The following is a 20940-nucleotide window of genomic DNA, read 5'->3' as shown; positions in this document are numbered from 1 at the left end:
TTTATTTCGCAAAAGCCACTGTTACATACATGAGAATTCTATAACAATAGTTTTTTTTTAAGATCATGAATTTTTTTTCTCAAGCGAACGAGATAAAAGTTGAACCAAATGAAGGCCAGTAACACAGGAAATATTTTAGTCGCTTGAGTAAAAGAATCTGGCAACGCCGTGAAGGCGCAACACAAACTAGAGCTCATTCTAGCTTTCCCTGAGCTTCCGACAGCGTGGAGAGATGGTGCTCGATTTGGACCTGTTTCGGACCGACAAAGGCGGCGATCCTGAACTCGTCCGTGAGGTCCAAAGGAAACGCTTTAAGGATGTTACGCTTGTCGACAAGCTGGTCGCCGCGGATACAGAATGGAGAAAGTGTAAGATGCCCCGTAGTTCAGTCATTTGAGCTAACGCTAACATGCTAGCCACTGATGCTAACAGCAACAAAACTCCGTTAAAGATTTCGGCTATTTTGATATTACTCATACCGTCTTTTGTTTGTTTGTTTTTTACTGAGTGTAACGGCAATTTCAGGACTTTACTACTGTTCGGCGTCTTAATGAGCATGGAAACGATTAAAAAGTAGGGGTTAACCCATATTTATTTTATTTCTACCTAGAACAACGCTGCAGTGCCATTATCGTTAGCATGCTGTGCAAATGGCAGTAATTTAAGCATTTTACAATGACAGTTTTTATACTAGGCAAATTTCATTTAAGCCGAAATTACTATTTTGGTTTTACTTGAAGTTTTCAATTATTCTCTTTAATATAGTCGAGATAGTGAGCATTTTTCATTTGGGTTTAATTGGATGTGTCATATTCCATATGCTATTTCGCTATGATGCTAATTCTAGCATCAGTCTTTAACAAAATAAGACAAAAGGCAACAGTTTTTGTTAACTGCGTGACTATCTGTATTGGAGAATACCGAATGTACACACATAGGCGCTACCGTAGTTTAAATCCAAGACATTTGTTTGAGCAATGGTTGATGTTGAGCTGCTTTAGCTCCGCCGGCGAGCAACGTGCAGTCTGACGCAATCCCAGCTAGCAGTTTGACAACCTCGCCCAGCTGGCTGACTCCTCCACGCGTGTCATCGTGACCCGCACTGCAGACACGCGGAGTTTTTTTGTTTGTTTTTTTTTTTTACCTCAATCGCTTGTGCATGCTCTAGTACATTATGATAGCGAAATTATCTGTAAACAAAGTGCCATAAGTGCTGCTTATGAGAGAACTATTCTCATGATACGTCTCACTCAAACAGGCCGCTTCACAGCAGACAACCTCAACAAAGCAAAAAATCTTTGCAGCAAGAGTATTGGGGAGAAAATGAAGGTATTGGCTTTAATTGTTTATTGAAAGAGCTACATTGTTTGAATTCTGTTTGACAACCTCTGACCTAACATGTCGTTAAAGAGGAAAGAACCGGTTGGAGAGGATGAAGCTATCCCAGAGGCAGCACAGAATCTGGAGGCGCTCACGGCAGATATACTCTCGGTATGTGGTGGTTTAGCTGTGAGTATGTGTACAGGCTTGCAAAAAAAGACATGTTTCCCCCCCTCACAATTAATATACAGCCTTAGGGGCATTCATAAATGTCTTTGATAGTCTTCCATAAACAGACACAAGGAATAAAGCTATATAGAATATATAACATAAACATCTACCACATGAGTTGAAATTTGGGGATCTTGGGGGCAGTGCCACAGCTTGTCTTGCCCAGATGCAACTGACAAGTACGCCGTTTGTCCAACTGAACTAGTGGTCTGCAGTTTTACATCACCAAACTGCCCAATCATTGGATCCAAGCATGTGGCGCACTAAACTGACACAATAGCGCAAATCTATGTAAACGCTGCAGCTGTTTACTTCCACCCTTCCTTCAACCCTTCCTTTATGTCTTCCCTCCATCTAGGCCCTAACAGTGACCCAGATCAAGAAAGTGCGTGTGCTGGTGGATGAGGCCATGGTAAAAACTGATAGCGAACGGTTAAAGCTGGAGGCGGAACGGTTCTCATACCTGAGAGAGATTGGGAATCTTCTGCACCCATCTGTACCCATCAGCAACGATGAGGTTGGTGTCGTTGAGAAACTGTAACCTGAATGAAGTAATTCCCTCTGTAGGCTACTGTACCACAGTATCGGCAAACTCATAAATGCATTTACATATTTTCAGACTTTCATTGTCATGTCCCATATGTTTGATTGGTACTGAAATTCACCCTTGGATACAGACATTTCTGTTGTAAATACTGTGAAGTAGTAGTTGTTTGCGTTGGCTTTTATGAACCGGAACAGGAAGCACTGAAGATGGCTCAAGGAGTTGACTATCTTGACAAATTAGCCACAAGATGTTTGTTAGTAACCACTGGTCTTGGCGGCAGTGAAGTGCACGCTGGGGTAACATTTAGCAGAAAGTGATTACTGCTTCCACACCCAGTTTACAGCTGTGTTTAAGTATTCTGGGCATGTTAATGAGTTGTTTTCTTGCAATCCCATACAAAAAAACCTTAGATTCTTATGACTTTAATAATAATGACGATGAAATGGATGGAAAAGCAACCTTTTAACCATTTGTGTGAGTTAGTGCTGACATCCCATCAGCTTACTGAAGAACTATTTACAAATGCATTGCCTTGTATCACACACTGATTTTTTTCGAATCGCATCTAGTGATTCCGCTACTGTTCTTGCAGGATGCAGACAACAAGGTGGAGCGAACTTGGGGTGACTGCAGCGTCCAGAAGAAGTACTCCCACGTTGACCTGGTGGTCATGATTGACGGCTTTGAGGGGGAGAAGGGAGCCGTTGTGGCTGGCAGTCGAGGCTACTTCCTGAAGGTGAACTCATCGAAAGTGGATACAACTGCTCACCGACTATGCTTTGCCTTTCTTAGACTTCTCTTACCCTTGCTTGCTGTGTTCAGGGCCCGCTGGTGTTCCTTGAACAGGCTCTTATTAACTATGCTATGAGGATCCTGCACAACAAGAACTACACCATGCTTTACACACCTTTCTTTATGAGAAAAGAAGTCATGCAGGAAGTTGCCCAGCTCAGCCAATTTGATGAGGAGCTTTATAAGGTAAAAGACTCAAATATATAGCAATGCATAAAACTTGCTTCCAAAACAAATGTCAAGTGACCTTTTCACATTAGCAACACATAGAACTACTAAATTTGACTTATTTTTTTCCTTTGTTTTCTCAAAGAAATAATTTTCCAATGAGTCGTTGAGCAACTTTTTAAAGTAATTTTTTTGTCTTTGTGCCTGTGTTTCGAGCTAAGCTTTGTTGCAAAGTTAGCAGACTTCACTTAATAAATTTTAACTCATCTCCAAAGTTAATGCTTTACCTTTGATGACTAACAATAATAAAATAATAGTCAAGAAGAAAATTATGTCAGTGATTTCCAAAAGAGTATTAGTGCTCCTTTTGTATTGATTATTGGAAAATACACCTAGAATTATTAATAATCTTTGCCCTCAATATTACAATACCAAGGGAAGTTTCCATTTTGTTACTAAGCAGTCACCATTGTAATTTTTTTTGCATGTTAGGAGGCTGGCAATTTTTGCTTATCGTTTACCTCCTGTTGATTTCTGTGTAGGTCATCGGTAAAAGCAGTGAGCGGGCAGATGACAACGCCATTGATGAGAAGTACCTCATCGCCACTTCTGAACAGCCGATCGCAGCGTTCTTGAGGGAAGAGTGGCTCAAGCCCGAAGACCTTCCCATACGCTTCGGTGGCTTCTCCACCTGCTTCAGACAAGAAGTGGGCTCCCACGGCCGAGACACACGTGGCATCTTTAGGGTGCATCAGTTTGAGAAGGTCGGCACTGTTAGACTAAGGTGTTTGTGACACGTTCAAAGTTGCAGGGAAATTAAAAAAAATGTTTTTCCCCCTGCTCCCCATTTAGATCGAGCAGTTTGTCTATGCATCGCCGCACGATGGAAAATCGTGGGAGATGTTTGACGAGATGATCGGGACCGCAGAGGACTTTTACCAGTCTCTTGGTATTCCTTATCGCATCGTCAACATCGTTTCTGGTATGTGTGACCTGCTACATCTTTGGTGCTGTTTCAAAACCCACATTTTATTCAAACTAAAGGCTGCCTAATAACATGTATTTTTAATTCTTAAAAGTTACAAAGGATATATTCTTAATGGGGAAGTAAACCTCCAATTTTTCTTCACAATAATATTTTCTATACATCCCCTCTCATTTTAAGAGCCTTTTGACCAATCTTGCATTTTGGGAATTTGAATTAGAACGCCAAAAACAACCCGTTTTTATCGATTTCAAGGGGCCGCCATTTTGCTACTTGCTTTTGACTGACTGAAAATGACTTCAGCCCCAAACAACTGTTGTTGTAATCTATTCACAGAAAGTGGTTAAATTGCCACCCCCTGTAAAGGATAAAAACAGGTGAATTTTGCTACTTAATTCATATTCAACTGTCTTTAATCAGAGTACTCTGTTGAGTCTAGTGGGGGCACATAAAACATCATTGGAAAGGAACTTTTGACTTCTCCGGTCATTTGAATTCAAGAAAACTGGATCCCTTTCATCCTCAGGTGCACTCAATCACGCGGCCAGCAAGAAGCTGGATCTGGAGGCCTGGTTCCCAGGCTCCGGTGCTTTCAGAGAGCTGGTCTCTTGCTCCAATTGCACCGACTACCAGGCCAGACGCTTGCGTATCCGCTACGGACAGACCAAAAAGATGATGGACAAGGTGGGAGTGCGACTAGTTAGACTCTATGTTTACCTACTCTATTGATTTTTGACTTTTAAAGGTGTTTCACATGGAAATAAATATCTCATAACAAGCGACACATAATGGAGTTGACTTCTTGGCAGCAACCTTCAGAGGGTGTGCGTTCAGGCCCAACTTGTTTTCTGTCTCAACTGTTTGTGTGACCCTTTTGAATTAGAAAACAACACATGTAATTTTATTCACTGAGCTCCCAACCATTGGGTTTGGAATTTTAGGTTTGACCAACATTTTCGCAGCATCAAAGTGCAGTCTGCAGTCACTCATTTGAATACAGTATTTCTAAATTATTTCATTAACTCTCATTAACTTTCATTTATTTCATTAACTCAGGCTTATAGCTACCATTATGTACAACTGCCTTTTATTGTTAGTGTTCAAAAAGCTTAATGTGTCGTAGTCATAGTGAAAAGACTTCTTAATTTTTTTTGTCGTTTAATTCAATCCGTTTGAAGGAAACTATTTTTGGAAGCACCCTCATTTATCATATTGTACTTCCTCTTTGACTCTTTCCAGGCTGAATTTGTTCACATGCTGAACGCCACCATGTGTGCCACCACGCGTGTGATGTGCGCCATCCTGGAGAATTACCAAACAGAAGAGGGTATCGTTGTTCCAGAGAAGCTCAGGGAATTTATGCCTCCCGGTAAGCAAAATTCTTGTCCGTTAAGTCCACAAATATAATAGTTTTGCTCAACCCCTGTTCTGAGATGCAAAGTTTACATGCAGAAATGACTTGAATTTGCACATTTTTATGACTGCAAAACTAGGTATTTGTTTGGCTTGATCTGAGTTAAACATTAACTGTATGCCTTTCCAAGCCTTGCCTCTTTACATTTGTCTGTCAGTTTTTTATTGCCTTTCGTTCAGGCTTTTTTTAAGTCAATTTTTGTGTAATGCATATGAATGTTGCCACCCCCAAAGCAAAATACATGGATGAAGCTCCAAAGATAATTACATCTGGATTTAAGAATATATTTGATAAAATTGTGCGGAGATAGATGATAGATGATGCTTTGGCGTCATGTTGAAGTGTGGAGCTTCATTTAATGAGGACATAGTCTTGTCTAATCTGAATATGTTCTTATTCTTTGTTCTCATGTGTTATTTACACTGTAAAAGGCAACCAAATGTCCCGTTTGATCGTCTTTTGTAATACCAGCTTTGTCCACTTGTCTCCGCTGTTTATCCATCAAGGTTTGAACGAAATCATCAAGTTTGTCAAGCCGGCCCCCATCGACCAGGAGGTTTCCAAAAAGGCAAAGAAACAGAAGAATAAGCAGGCAGGAGATCAGAGTCTCCCCAACGCCATGGAGGAGATGTCGGTCAATGACTCTTAAATGCACAAATAATACATGTTATGGAACTGAGCCTTTATTGTAACATCAAATCCTTTCGCTGCGAGAAGAAAATAAATGTCGTTGGCACTTTTTAATGATTTGATGTTGGTTTCTCCACGATGCTTTTGGCTGTTCCTATCAGCATGTACCATAACTGACAAAAGGATAGCTCTGCTGGTAATTTTCAACTGTCATTAACGAGTTACTCACATTCCGAGCCTAAAACTAAACAATATCACTTTTGTTTTGGGCTTTGTTTGCTTATGAGTGCTTTGTAGAAAAAGGGAACACTGTTGTGAACCACTGTATCTGCATTCAGCGGCTCATTTAAGACCAAACACCATTTAAAAAAAAAAAAAAATCTGTAAAGAATAACGTACAGTGTGTGCTGAAGCTGTGTGAATTTGAATCTCTGGTCTGTCAACTTTTTTTTTTTTTGGGGGGGGGGGGGGGTGCTCTATTTCCCCTCATGTTGCCTTTACCATTTCCCCTCTTTCATCATGTCACTGTTGAACATACAGCTCCTATCAAAAGAAACACAAAGTGGCTCTTAATGTATGCATAATAAATCCAGTAAATATGGAAGTTAGTTTGTGTCCGTTTTTGAATTCATATTCAATGTAAAAATAATTTGTTAAAATTGCCAGTGGTCTTATCTGCGGCCGATATCTGATAACGGGTCATAAGGAAGACTTGAGTTATTCATTAACTCCAGCAGACTTTACTCCCATCCGTTCAAGGAAGTCTGCTACCATCTTCTGAAGTGGTGAGCTCATTTTTTTTTCTATTATTTGTGTTGCCTTTATGTTTTCAAATACACTTGTTTGTGTCCATAAAAATGTATAGAATTGCTCACCTGGGTGAGCCCGATACCAGGAATAATGAGTGACCCAGAAGATGACAATGAGATCTCGTTCACAGTGAAGGTAAGTGGTCGGTGCTGGTGGTTGAGCGTGGCAATTGGGCAGCTGGGAGTGTTACGTGCAATCGAAAACAAAATATTTCAGTGCAGTGAAACTGGCTGGTATAAAACAACCTGACTTCCATATATCATCCTGTTTGGTTGTACGCTAGTTTCTTGGCCGAGTGGAGGTGGTGCGCCCCACCGGACTAAATATCTTGGAGGAAGCAGCTCAGAGCCTCAAGGTATGAACAAACTATAGAGAACCCCTTACATGGTGTCTTGCAAAAGCTACAGCTGCGCAAACTAAGAAGCTGCAAAATAAAAAAAAATAACGTTTTGATTGGTTGACATTATTTTCTGCGGTTGCATTTATGATTGTTACTGCGGTTGAAGTTGACAGTTTTATGAGTACGTTGACTATAAAAAGTAAGTACATGCATACCTATTCAAATTCCAGGCTTAACTATCTGTCCGTCCGCCCGTCCGTCCGTCACAAGGTGCATAGCAAATGTTATTGGTTCTCAATCTGTCTTTGTGTGAAATATTTTGTTCCGCCGAGTACTCCCTAACCAGGACAATCCATTTTTCCTAATTAATTGCAATGCACATCCTCATAAAACTTAACAAAATCAAAGCATTTACAAAGAAGCAAATATTGCTGAGCAATAAGGTGTTTCATGTTCCAACTAATTTGATCTTAGTTTGAAAAGAAAAATGTACTTCTCTCATCACGACATGATTAAACATTAAATTAAAGTACATTTGCGATACCAGCAGAAACTCTGGTAAAATATCACGTACCCCCTGAAGTGCATTTACGTACTGCACCTTCACAGGCACTTGTACCCCCATTTCAGAAGAAATGATCTAAAGCACAGACGTCAAACTCCAGTCCTCTGCGACAAATATTCTACATTGTAAATACTTTAGTTCCTAGGCCAAAGATTTACTTTTTCCCCCCATCGAGGCAACACTTATAAAATAATTAAATGCATTTCTCAATTTTTTTTCAAATTTGAAGGTCTACATAGTGTTGTGGTAAATGACCTGTAAAACTGTCATGTCATCCACAAGACCCCTGACCCATACTCCCCAGAAAAAGCTGCAAAGAAGAGCAAAGTTCATCTCTTCGTGTCTCTGAGTGGGATTGACATATTGGAAAACAAAACCAAGGTGTGAAGCAACCCCAAAGCTATCGTGGACCTTAAAAAGTCAATTTACGTGACATGACTTTGTTCTCTCGTCAGTTTCTTCTGTACACCTGCCCCCTCCCCACTATTTCCTTCTGTGCCGTCCTGCCATCGTCGTCCAAAGTGTTCGGCTTCGTGGCCAAACATCCTGCGGTGGACGTGTACCACTGCTACTTGTTCAAGAGCGAGACTTTGGTGAGGATGCGTTCATTCACACAACGGGACGGTGAGTGGACCCCAACTTCTAAAACTCGTTCCCAGGCATACGTGCTAGTCTCCGCCGTTGGCGATGTCTTCCGAGCGGCAAAAAAAGAAGAGGGTGTCCGAGGCAGTCGAGACCTGATAGTGGAGGCCCTCAGGCACAAGGTGGGCAGCCATATTGGTGGTACGCTATGTCCACTGCTATTCAGCATTCTCACCGTTTTGTCACTTTTAGAATAAAATGCTGCAAAAGGAGAATTCCGAGCTGAAGAAGAGGCTCGCAGACAAAAACAACCAATTATAAAGGACAACGCAACAGCAATACAACTGTGAATATTCAACTGCATCTTCAAACCAAGAACCATCTAGATGAATCCCCAAAAAAATATACATATCAAGTGGTCCATGAACCTCAATTTGCTCATCACTACATTAGAGTGGTTCCCCACAGCATCCCAACTCACAAGCCACCATTTTTTTTTTTTTACAGGAATTGTGTACGTTTTGCAAATAAAAGTTAAAGTTGAAAAGTTAAAGGATGTTAGAATAGTTTTGATAGTAAATTCAGTCCTTTTTGTTAGGTTGTAGTTCGCTTCTAGATTGTTATATAAAAAGTGCCTTCCAAGATTATTTTTTTTTGCATGAGCATACTTATACTGAAAATTGTAGACGTGGTTCAGGTCCTGGTTCGTTGGAAAAAAAGAGGCTTCCACTAAATTAAGAAATACTAGTGGTACACATTTAAAAAAAAACCATAATGACATTCCCTCCTGCTCCCACTTAGCAAAAACCCAATAAAAACACTTAAATTAATGGATCGACTTTTTTTCCTCTTTTTTTAAATTTTAATTTTAGTACTGATATGTTTTGGATGCCACTTGTATCTCAGACCATTTTTTTGTGCGAGTGAGTAATTTTGTTACCTTTTAAATATAAAAATCAAAACTACTGGATTATATATGAATAATTGAACACACAATTTATTTACATGATCATTGTTGATGACGTAATCAAGTCTGAGACGCACCACTTTCGAAGCTGCTGCACCTGCTGTCAGTAAGTTGGTTCAACAACTTTTACTGGTGAATTTGAGTAGTCACAAAGTACACAAAATCCAAGCAAATAGTAGTGTTTAACTCCTGTCTTGTAATTTTTGTCCATTGTGGACATATCGCCGAGTCCAGAGCAGTCAGCTAGCTTGAAATACAGTGACACGAATCGAAGTTAGCATTTTGTTTTTCTTTTCATTTATTTTGAAGTGAAGCTTTGTCATCCTTTAGCATTTCTATTTTATATGTTTGATGTATTTTATATTTGTATTTTATCTTTATCCTACACTTTTTTGTGGGGTGTTGTACACATTTTGATTAATCGTAATTTATCTAATGCCTGTAGGTAGTGTGTATGTGTTGTATACATTTTTATATTGGTGGAGTACGTAATAACCAGGAGCACATTTCAAATCAGGCCTGTGAAGCAAACTCGCGATGATAGGATATAAATAGAAAGGATCAAGTGCTTTAAATGAATTCTGACCAAATCAGCCCAACTCCAGCCATATCCAGAACTGCAATCTCCCCACAAAACCTCGGAACAAGAAACATTCATCAGGTAAAACAAATTCTCCATTTACTTTGCACTGCACCTTACCAAATCATAATTTGTTGTGTCACGAGGTAACAAAAAACACAATTTGAGAAGACAACTCAAGAACCTTGTAGTAACTGACTGTCAAAATAATGTGATGAAATCGTTTTCCACAGTTGGACTAATAAGGATATTTAGACAGTAAAAAAACAAACAAACAAAAAACAATATGCATAACAGAATCAAATGAATGTGCTCAAAAAGCTTGGCAAAATCTGAGAAAATAACCTTGCTGACGCTCCTAAATCTGTACTTGACTTCTGAAGTATTAAAGTACTTTCTCCTAGTACGTCACTTGCCATATTTTGTAGTTGTGCTGCGCTTTTGACAGTCTGATTTATGCTTCACAGAGAGGTTCAAAGTGGACTATTTTTCTCTCTGCAAGATCATCACATCGCTCTGAACATAACCAGTCTTGACCTGACTTTTAAAATGAACTTCCTCCCCGATTTTTTTCCGATGATTGAACAGACTGACCTAGACTCGGTTTTGTACATTAATTCAGCCCTAAAATTTTGACATTGTAGTTTTAACTTTCTTTCTTTCTTTCTTTCTTTCTTTCTTTCTTTCTTTCTTTCTTTCTTTCTTTCTTTCTTTCTTTCTTTCTTTCTTTCTTTCTTTCTTTCTTTCTTTTCTTCCTATGAAACTTCCAACAAAGATTGGTATCAATAATCATTCCAAGAAATCTGGATTTATATACGCTTTCTATTTAAATAGAATATACAGTGATTTAAATTGTGTTATTGTTATTGTTTTGTTTTTTTTTGGCCAAAGACTATAAACTTGAACACAAACATGAAGACGTGTGAGGTCTCAGACCGTCATAACATGACTATGCTTTCTAAGCCCTCATCATGTGGACACAACACACCCCGTATTTTTGCTGTTGCTTTTGGCCCAACAAACATGCTGTAAAGCCGCACACAATAAGAGTCACATCCCTGCCAAACCAACCAAAACAAATTTGCAGCCATGGTGCCGAAGTTTCCCTTATAGGATGAATCAACTTTATATTTGATTCCTTCTTCCCAGCCATCCCCAGTCTCGCTCTCTTTTCCCATATTTGGATTTTATTTTGTGTTGTCTCGACTCTTCTATCCGCCTTATCTCCCACTCTGTTGTTCCACCATTTCCTCATTTCGCCACCTTCCAGAAATAAACCATTAATCTGTGTTCATCCAGACTACATGTAGACCATTCCTGCCAAGTATGCTGCGTGCTACAGTTAAAAGGCACTTTAGCCAAAGGGGAAAAAAAAAGTCCAGAGTTGGCTTTGCCAGCTACTTTTTTTCATATTTTGCAGGTGGAAAGTCAGGTTTTCTCCGGGTACGTGTGAGGAATCTTCACAGTTGATTAAAATGGAGGTAATTTCACAGCATGTAAAACCAGGAGGAGGGATGTACTGCGGTTGTAAACACTGCATTCTGAGCTCATATCCGAAAGCTGAAACTTGTAAACAAAGGTGAGGTGATTATAAAATGCAGGGATTTAGGGGATCTACTGGTCTCTCAGGGGTGGATTTGTGGTCGACGGTGGAAGGCTTTTCTTCAGGCAAAATGCCTGTAATAACAAAGATGTGAAGGACAGGGAGGGGGCATGCGGAGGTGCATGGAGATTTTGCCTTTTAAGGGGGTCCGCTCCCTCTTGCGCAAGCCTCGTGAGCTCATGCGCAACCATCACAACACTCAACTGAGAGGTTTCCAAATAATCAAACCCAGAGAAACACGTGTGGAGCATTGTCTGTGCTGCAATAGTTTGCTCCCCTTTTCAGTTTTTTTTTTCTCTCCCGAACGGCTCACGCGTTGTTGACATACTTGAGCACAGTGAACAAGAGTCTGCGGCTGAGTCAGGGGCGTGACGAGCATCCTATCAGCCGCCGTCAGCGCTGTGGTTTTCTCGCTTGTTTTCCAGACAATACCAACAATGTGCTTTGGGACTGAGCCGGCCGAGGAGAGGCGGCCGCCTGCATCTGGGGGCAGGAAGCTCAAGGAGATGAGATGAGAGGAGGAGGGGGGGTAAGAACAGAGAGGTAATTGTATATATAAGAGTGAGGTAACCTAGCTGAGCGGCAGAGACAGGGCGGGTAGGAGAAGGAAAGGGAGCGCTCTTGTTGGGATGGAAAAGAGTTAAGAAAGTGTAGATGGATACTGTAGAGTAAAAGGAATAAGTCAAGTAGGTTAGCGTGCGTGGGAAAAGACAAATAATGAGTCCGCACGTGCCAGCATGGAGTTGAGTAAGAGGCGTTTTTAGAGTGTACTTGGAAAGGAAAGGGGGGGGTGTGCATATCCTCTCTGTCCCTTCGAGCAAGTTGAGCCAGGCTGTACGAGAGCCAGGAAAAGGGGACGGGCCTCCATCTCCGCAAGTTCTAGCTGAGAAAAACACCCGCTGAGGAGCCCGCTGGAGAGGCTTTGCGGGGACCGGGAAGACGAGGACCAGAGACTGATAGGAGTGGGGTGGGGTGGGGGGGACGCATCCGTGAAGTCAGGACCCAACGTCCTACATGGGTTGCGTCCTGAGCTCGGACTGGTGTGGGGGGGACGTGGTGCAAGCGGTGCCGGTGGTCAGGAGTCCGTCTGAGAGGAGTCGGAGCCTGGAGAGGAGTGACAGCAGCAGGATGAGGCTGATGAAGGTTAGTGTGCGACTATCACACTATGGTTTCATAGTTGTGTGAGGGACTCACACACGAGACTAAACTACCTCATGTTTACTAACTGAAGACTAAATCATTCATGAAAACTTACTGTGCCTTTATTTTTCCTCAAAATTCATTAAAACCGAAAAGCAGATATGAGACCCAAATTTCTCTCTGTTATGAAGTTATGAAGGAAGTATTTTCAGTGTTTTCAAAATAAGTGATGAAAACAACAGCAGTCAGGTGTGTCAAGCTCATTTTTATCATGGACCGTATTGTAGTTATCGTCTGTCGAAGGGCCGTTGTGACTGTGAAGTCAAATACGTCTTCAGTATGGTTGTCTCACATTTTGAAATCAGAGGCCACTAAAAACTGTTCAAAAGGGCTATTGGTGACAAAACGTGTAAAATTTCAAAATAACTTTCAAATCTGTTATATCAGCCAGAAACTTGAAGTCATAATTAGCATTTCGCCAAGAAATGATGTGGCGGGCTAGATCTTGAATTTGACACCTGTGTTGTAAGTTGTCTATAAAGCCTAATTTATCATCATTCATAAACATAAACGGTATGTGAATAATATATCTTCATTAATGGCGGAAACCATGAATTTGAAAACCACAGTTACGCAAGCGAGCATGTGACCAACTTATTTTCAATATTTATCAACAAATATGTGACTAAATTATCTACAGTGATGATGAAAATTATGAATTTGAAGCCCGCATGACTCTCAGTGTTTGCACAAGCGTATATGTGACCAAATTATCCTCATTGTTTATATAAACAGCTGTGACTAAGCTATCTTTAGTGATAAACTTGTTAAAAAAATTCAAGGAATTGAACTGAACTTTACAACAACATTTTTAATTGGATATTAACTTTTTAGTTCACAATATTGCATGTTTTGGTAATTGAAGACAAAAATATATTTTTTTTAAATTGAGGATACATATGTACTGTTTATATAAGTCACATAATGAAGTTATGAAATTGAAGACTGCATTAATCTATTCATTGATGTATTTTATTATGTTTCCCAAAAGACATGACCAAATTACCTTCATTAAATGACAAAAAGATGTACATTATTATGCCAATAAAGATTAGTTTACAGTATTTACAAAAACATGTGACTGAATTATATTTGATGACAGAAACACTTGCTGGTGTGATTGAATGATTTTAATTGTATTTTAAATCAATAACAAATGTAAAGGCAGGATGACAGTCGTCCAAGAGGTCAAAATTCAGATCAATATTTGGCATTGTAACTTGATTTTGATGATGATGACATGGGTCTTTTGTTTCGATTGGAAAACACTTGTAATGCGTGACGTTGTCAACACTGTAATGCAGTGACACACTCACAACGCACAATGAGGCAGTTTGGCTGTTGGATGAATAATGTCAAATAGCGAATAGTCAGTGCGTATCGCTCACTAATTTAATTACACGTTTGCTATTTACATACTGTATGTGTCACTTACATATAGCACATTCTCAAGTGTTTGGGCCTGTCTTTGTCTTCCGAAACGCTTGCTTTCTGCCATCTGCGCTCCATATTTAAATACGCATGCTTGGTTGCACCACATGTCCCTGCGGGGCCGAAATCACATGGCGAGCACTGTGGGAATGCGGCGCCCTCTGGACCACGTCAACTGGCGGCAAATGACCCCTGCTAGAATAAATGTCTGTGGGAAGCAGCCCGATCCCACTAAGAGATGTTGTCTCTTCTATTTATGGAGGTTTTGCTTTTTAATGCACTTGTTTGTCTCATGGTTTGGGGTGTGTGAATTTGCAGTTCACATACTGTGGCTTCCTGTAAATATTTGGTCATAAAACTATGTATGATAAAACAAATTTTACATATTTGGATGGATTCTCCCTAGAAAGCAAAATGCTCAAATTTGGACCCATTGTCAGTGTGTTGTGTAACGCAATTTAAAACCGTGTTTCTCAGTTATTTTTTGCACCCCCCCCCCCCCCCCCCCCCCAGAAAAGACAACCCCCACCGCTCACCCCCATCCATTCTAAATAAGATCATTATCTATACAAAACAGTATAAATAAAAGTATAAGACATTAACAAAAACAGTACAAATAATAATACGATAATACAATGATAAATAATATATTGTAATATCGAAATATAAACCATATTTTTAGAAGGGTCTTACAAGGTACAGGTTAGTCTGAAACAGAAAGAAATAAGTGCATCAAAGTGCCTGAAATAAAAATAAAATGAATCCAGGTATAAACTAGAAACTTTTTTGATCAACTGATCCATTTGATGCTGAAAAACAAATTAATAAATTATAATAAATGTAAATTGTCCTGAAACATCAACACCGGAGCACCAATATCCGAAACATTTAACCATAAGTAAAATCTATTAGATTTCCAGATTTTTTTTCTAAATCCCAGTCATTAATGTGATTTAGAAAACAAACGTTTACAAAGTTTATTACTCAGACTTTGACGATGACAGCGTCACTGCACCACCTAGTGCCTTGAATGTGCAATTACATTTCATACGGCAAAGCCTCCTTTAAGTCATACCTCATTGCTATGCTACAGCCACAAAGTAGCTAATTCCATTTTAGTCGTATTTCTCTTTTGCCATCATCACACTTTTGTTATTACCAGACTCAATCCTTTCAATGTTTAGTGATGTCAAGTTGATTACGGTTCGTAAGGTTTGAGACCCATTCTGTAATCCCGATTGTAGAAACATCTTTTGTTTAGTCATTGCAAATTGTATCATCATCATTATTCAACAGCAGTCCACCACTTAATAATAGCCAAATGTGCTCATCGCCGAGTAGCAGAATTACACCAAAACAAAAATGTGATGAACAGTGGGACTCAGTAGTTATTTAACTGCTTCTTGTTAGTATCCATATGGTTCCGTTCAACACACAAAGCTCCACTGGATGACACAACCCTTGGGGGAGACAAATCAATGCACATAACAAGCACAGCAAAAGTCATTAAGCTGTCACTTCTTTTTACATGTGGTGACATCCATCTTTGTTCCGTCCAAAACGGGTTTTGATCATCTCATACAGTATTGGTATGGAATGGTGAGCACGTAGTCTTGACGCCTAGATAAGCGTTAGCGTGTTTATGTATACATTAATGTGTATTTTTCCTTACAATATTTGATTAAATATTTGCTGCCTAGGTTCCTATCTTAGAGTCCAGCGCAAGGCAAAGTAAGAGCTATGTTCATAGGGAGAGTTTTCTTTATTTAATTATTTGTTTCTTATTTATTTCAGCAAATGCATGCAATTTGAAAGCAGTGTTTGTGCCGTTGTGGGTGTGAGCACAGCTGAGTTGCTTTCTGGCCAGTTGTAGTGGCTTGTCTCAATTCTGTTCCTTTAGAATCATCGCATTAAAAGACACACAGTTCACACACTATACTTGTGAGGACATTCATTAACATAACATGGTTGCATAACCCTAACCCTTACCACCACCTCAACCCTAATCCTATTCAGTTCTTTACTCTAAAACCAAATCGTGACTCTCAAAAAGAGGTCTGAACAAGTGCCTGTCCTTGAAATAACTTACACCTGCTTCCTGCTCGTCTAATTTTCTACTTTCAGCCACCAAATTGTCAGGTGCAATCAGAGTGTGTAAAAGCAAACTCCTTCAGTTCAACAGAAAGCCTAGCATGGGACAGCATGACCGGCCAAGTTCCCAAACATGTCAAACAAACCAACTAACTTTGTATGACACTCAAAAGCCTCATAACAAATCCTTGGAAATGAATACCATGCTAGCATGCTCAACTGACATTCTCATGTTGTTGCTCATCTTTCATTAAATGTGGCCACCGCTGAAAACTTGAATAAAAGCCATTGTAGCTTCTTTTTTTTTTTTTTACTAGTAGAAAAACAAACAAGCCTTGACATTATATCACTTTTATCTACCTCCTTCAATAATTTTCATGTGAACAACACAGTTTAAATTGACCTAGGTTGCGGCCTGTAACCGCTGGCATTCACTTTAACCACACCCAAAGCAGGAAGGAACACTGAGGGATCAGCTATTTGTAAATATAGAATGACTTCAGTTGAAAACATACTGAATAAATTCTCTCTCAGGCATGTTCGCAAAGACAACAGCAACAAAAAAAAAACCCCAAGGTGGATTCAACTTCGAGTGTGGTTGTTGTATTACTGTAGGCTAGATTCCTGTGGTTTCAAAACAATCATCTGGACCCAACTCTAGAAGTCTTGTTTTTTTTTTTTTTTTTTTAGACGATGGGGGGAAAAGGCAGACAAATAAACCTTTTAACTTTTGCAGTCTCCAAAACAGTGTTTCACAATCTTAATTTAGCCAAGGCACATTTTCTACGTTAGAATAGTCTCATAGCACACCACCAGCCAAAAATGTTGTACACAGCAAACACAAAACCGATATATTTGCAGGAATTCATGTTTTACAGCAGACCCAAGCATTTTAAGGCACTTTTTTTCCCACATTTTTTTTCCAAATGTGTTTATCCTTAGTGTTTTATATCTTAAACATTTCTGTAAAATATGCTCTAGTGTAGGGGTGTCCAAACTTGTTTTTTTTCCCCTCTAAGGGCCACTCCACTATAAAATACCCCAAGCCCATCTCTACATTCTGAAATAAAACAGGAACAATCATACCAAAAGAGAATTTAGAGTGTACAATATACCTGCCATGCATGTTTTTTTTGGAGAGTAAGACACGAGGAGCACATGCAAACTCCACACAGGAAAGCAAGAGCAAGGTGGATTCTGAATAGTGAGGCAGACGTGCTAACCCCTTTTTCACGAGCTGCCCAGCGCTGAAATATATAAAACTAATTTATTAGAAAATGTCATTTTTAGTGTAAGCTGAGGGGCGCTTAAATCTGGACTATGGTTTGTAAATGGTCCCCTAGCAGCAGTTTGGACACCTTGTTGTAGTGTTTCTTCTTCTTTTCTGCATCTGTTATGTGTTTTGGTCACCTGATGGCGCTGGCAGCAATTTTTACTTGTTAACAGCGTGAATGATTGTTTTGTGAATTATTATTTGCTAATTCGTGATTGATTGGTCACCACTCCAGGGTGTAACTGGAAAAGGCAAGGTTTGGTGACTGGTATAGATCAGATTTTTTTTCTTGAGGGGATATAATACTGACCAGGCCTATCTTTTTTTTATTTGGCAGACTGGTCTATTTAAGGCTCAATGGTTGTCACATTTTACTTTTTCAATCATCGATGCTGTTCTGTGGTCACCACCTTTGGAGAGTCCATTATGCTGAGAATTACTTTGGTTTCATTAGGGGAAAGACCAAAAAAAAAAAAAAAGCGTAAGATAAACAGAAACACGTGAGCTAATCGTCCCTCATGCTTTGTTGCTCTTCAACAGCTGCACTTTATCAGCACTCTGGCTTAATGCTCTTTTACACAATCCAGCCCCGCTTCTCTAGGCTCCTCCTCTTCTCCCTTCCCTCATTTCCTGTGGGCCCCTACTTTGTCCTTTTTGTCGTTTAGTCTCGTCCACTACTGGTACACGTTGCCTCATTTGTACAAAGCACACCAACACATCCGAAATGGTGATGGCTTTCTTTTTTAGCTTCTCTCGACATCTAGAATTATTCTAGCTCACCCACTTTTCCATGCCCAACTGTAGCTCCATCCCCCACTTTGGTGACCAATCCACGGGCTAATTCCAAGCCAAGTAGGTTTCCTGTCTCTCGCGCCTCATTATTTATAACGAGTGACACACCCCCTCACCAAAAGGAGCATAACTCAAGTAAACTCGAGTATGACTATAAGCAAATAAATTTTGCTCAAATTCTTACCAATCTAGTGGCTATCGTCACCCAAATTAGCTTAATTAGATACAGCTTCTTTTTTTTTAACCAACCCATTATAGACTGTACAAGGACATTTGTCGATATATTGTGTACCTCTAGTCAACACTTTAGTTTCAAGGTTCATTGTCGAAGTGCAAGTTAAATCATTAAATACTATTATTGATGGGAGAATAGATGCATGCACTGGTGGTTTATTTTTTTTCATTGCTTAAGATGGTGCGCTTGATTTAAAACTAAAGACTAGTGCAATGGCAAGGAATTAAATTACTGATGCATTTTTAAAGAAACAGTGCCAATCTTGAGAACCAAAAAAGAATATCATAATTGGTTCATGAGGATTCATTTGCCTATTACTGCTCAAGTTCTTTTTGCTAAAAGCTGCCCACTACATTTATTTCAGTACAATATTACCTTTCATTATGAGTCCATTTCGACACACCACCCTTTTTAACTCCCTTATAAGTTCCAAAAAATGTCTAATAAATTCCGAACAAGAGAAAGAAAAAAAACCTACCAAAAAAAATAGACATTCCAAACGTATTAGCAAGAGGCATGGATTGCATTAGCACATACTTTATGTTCAGAACGGCGGTCACGTCCTCCTGATTGGAAGGGATACGGTTACGTGTGCATGCATATAAAGTAACACATATGGAAGTTAAGGCTGCAGAGGCGCCCAACTGCCTTACTGCCATACCGTTGTCGGATTTCTACCGCTAGATGGCAGTACTAGCACACTGAGAAACACGCTTGTATTGCAGCTTCTCAGCACTACTTTCTAATCACTTGTTTACATTTTTTTCACGGAGAAACATGGGTGGTGTAATGCACATTTACTAAAGGACTTAATTTAAATTCAAACTATTTTTAGTTTCAAACTTCCGGGCTAAACAGACAACAGATTAGACAACAATTAGTGATTCCTCAATAAACTTTACAATTGAATTACATTTTTAGCTGTTTGCCTCTTGTTCTTCTTCAGAAGGCTTAGTACTCATGAAATGTCCTCAGAGTAGCCCAATACATATTTTGAGGGTATGCATTTTATTACATTTTCAATCAAGTCACTTTATCGATGTATGTCTGACATACTGTACATGCAGCATAGTTGAAGGGAGGAAAAATGAACTACTTTCTGCTTCTGGACAGGATTTTTAACCTTTGTATGTATATATGTATCAATGTGCGCAGGTGTGTGTGTGCATGTAGGTGTGCGCGTGTGTGTTTGCGACCCTTGTTTTTGCTACATAGTGGGGGACCAAATCCCAGGTCTTACTGTCTTTATGGGGACCTCTAGCACTAGTTCAAACCTATTTTTCTCCACAAGTTCAAATCTCTTTTTTTGCATCAAGACTTGGTTTTAGAGGATAGGTTTGGATGGGATTTTGGTTTAGGTTAGGGTAAGCGTTAGAGTTAGGCAATCTTTTGTGATAGTTAGGATTAGAAAAAAAAAGAAATAGAAAAAAATGTGTCATTTGTTTTTATGATGGTAGGGGACCAAATTCCATGTTTTACTGTCTGTTTGGGGACCTTTTGCATGAGTTCAGACCTCTTTTTGAGGGTCAAGCCTTGCTTTTAGAGTATAGTTTGGATTTGATTTTGGTTTAGGTGAGGGGAAGCGTTAGGCAATCTGTTGTGATGGTTCAGACTGGGTTAGGAAATGCATTATGTCAATGGGATGTCCCCACTATGATAGAAAAATACAAACACTTGTGTGTGTGTGTGCGTGTGTGTATACATACATTAATACTGTAGTACTGTACCTGCGACTTCTTCTGATGCTCGCAGTCCCCAAAACGACCAATGGGAAAGCGTGTAGCGGTAATGTTACGCCCCCAAATGCCTCGAGCTGCTTGTGGCCCCGCCCTATTGTTGCAGCCCCTCGCCTCCCACTACCACCACACACACTGAGGGAGGACCCGAGCAGAGCAAACAATTGAGCTCATAGTAGCAAGAGCAAAAGTCTGTGGCCGTGTTCGTGGAAGCTCGCTTTGGCATGAGGGGCCCCCGTTGAAACTTAGACCACTGCGAGAATGTTTAGCGGGAAAGTGAGCAAGGTAAGAGCAACTAGTGTGACGGAGAGGGAGAAGTGCACGCTGTTGTGTGTCGGATGAGTGATGCGCTTTTTGGATTGGGTGGCATGTTTTCCGCGTCAACCTTAAGTTCAGTTCAAGTTGCTGGAATTATTTGAATGCCCGAAGAAGATCGAGGAAAAAAAAAACTTCTGTCAAATTCCGATGACTTGTTGCATTAAACTTCATTTCAATGACGCGCGTCTTCGGGAGAAGGTCATATGATGCATTAAGTAGTCTGCCCCCACCCCACCCCCTCACCCCTCACCCCCTCAGGGTTACTGCGTCACAGCAAGTCATTTTTTGTTAATGTCACACAGTTAAAGGATTACAGTAGCAGGAAACTTG

The 20940-nt window shown here is 39.9% G+C and overlaps 3 protein-coding genes across 7 annotated transcripts in view; all 3 read left to right on the top strand.

Moving 5' to 3' along the window:
• Nucleotides 1–186: 186 nt before the first annotated feature.
• Nucleotides 187–6691, top strand: sars1 (seryl-tRNA synthetase 1). The gene is made up of 11 exons (XM_088408873.1): nt 187–368; nt 1259–1329; nt 1411–1491; nt 1910–2068; nt 2691–2834; nt 2921–3076; nt 3601–3822; nt 3911–4040; nt 4570–4727; nt 5283–5412; nt 5964–6691. The coding sequence occupies exons 1-11, from the start codon at nt 233–235 to the stop codon at nt 6104–6106; spliced, it is 1530 nt and encodes a 509-aa protein (XP_088264999.1). The 5' UTR covers nt 187–232; the 3' UTR covers nt 6107–6691.
• A 30-nt stretch (nt 6692–6721) lies between these two features.
• LOC148428216 (PTB domain-containing engulfment adapter protein 1) lies at nt 6722–9214 on the top strand. The gene is made up of 7 exons (XM_088408874.1): nt 6722–6872; nt 6953–7032; nt 7181–7252; nt 8085–8183; nt 8258–8395; nt 8462–8566; nt 8637–9214. The coding sequence occupies exons 2-7, from the start codon at nt 6988–6990 to the stop codon at nt 8703–8705; spliced, it is 528 nt and encodes a 175-aa protein (XP_088265000.1). The 5' UTR covers nt 6722–6872; nt 6953–6987; the 3' UTR covers nt 8706–9214.
• A 3319-nt stretch (nt 9215–12533) lies between these two features.
• Nucleotides 12534–20940, top strand: part of tns2a (tensin 2a) — a 53655-nt gene continuing 45248 nt past the window's right edge. For 4 of the 5 annotated variants that reach the window (XM_088408284.1, XM_088408282.1, XM_088408283.1 and 1 more), the window contains exon 1: nt 12534–12677. In XM_088408284.1, coding sequence (XP_088264410.1) covers nt 12549–12677 — 129 coding nt within the window. In that variant the 5' untranslated portion in view covers nt 12534–12548. Of the gene's footprint in view, nt 12678–20435; nt 20578–20940 lie in introns of those variants that run through there. The other variant, XM_088408285.1, reaches the window with a different exon arrangement.

This window comes from Hippichthys cyanospilos, chromosome 2, assembly GCF_059441005.1.
Source record: "Hippichthys cyanospilos isolate Australia breed blue-spotted pipefish chromosome 2, RoL_Hcya_1.0, whole genome shotgun sequence".
Lineage (NCBI taxonomy): Eukaryota > Metazoa > Chordata > Actinopteri > Syngnathiformes > Syngnathidae > Hippichthys > Hippichthys cyanospilos.
Note: the sequence above shows the minus strand (reverse complement) of the source record. Positions and strands in the feature narration are given on the sequence as shown.

Bases quoted from the DNA above. Each gene is read 5' to 3' on its own strand.
- sars1 (XM_088408873.1), top strand. From the start codon at position 233: ATGGTGCTCGATTTGGACCTGTTTCGGACCGACAAAGGCGGCGATCCT. The intron at 1,330-1,410 runs GTATTGGCTTTA...ATGTCGTTAAAG, and splicing joins GTATTGGGGAGAAAATGAAG to AGGAAAGAACCGGTTGGAGA. The intron at 1,492-1,909 runs GTATGTGGTGGT...CCCTCCATCTAG, and splicing joins TCACGGCAGATATACTCTCG to GCCCTAACAGTGACCCAGAT.
- LOC148428216 (XM_088408874.1), top strand. From the start codon at position 6,988: ATGAGTGACCCAGAAGATGACAATGAGATCTCGTTCACAGTGAAG. The intron at 7,033-7,180 runs GTAAGTGGTCGG...GTTGTACGCTAG, and splicing joins AGATCTCGTTCACAGTGAAG to TTTCTTGGCCGAGTGGAGGT. The intron at 8,184-8,257 runs GTGTGAAGCAAC...TTCTCTCGTCAG, and splicing joins TATTGGAAAACAAAACCAAG to TTTCTTCTGTACACCTGCCC.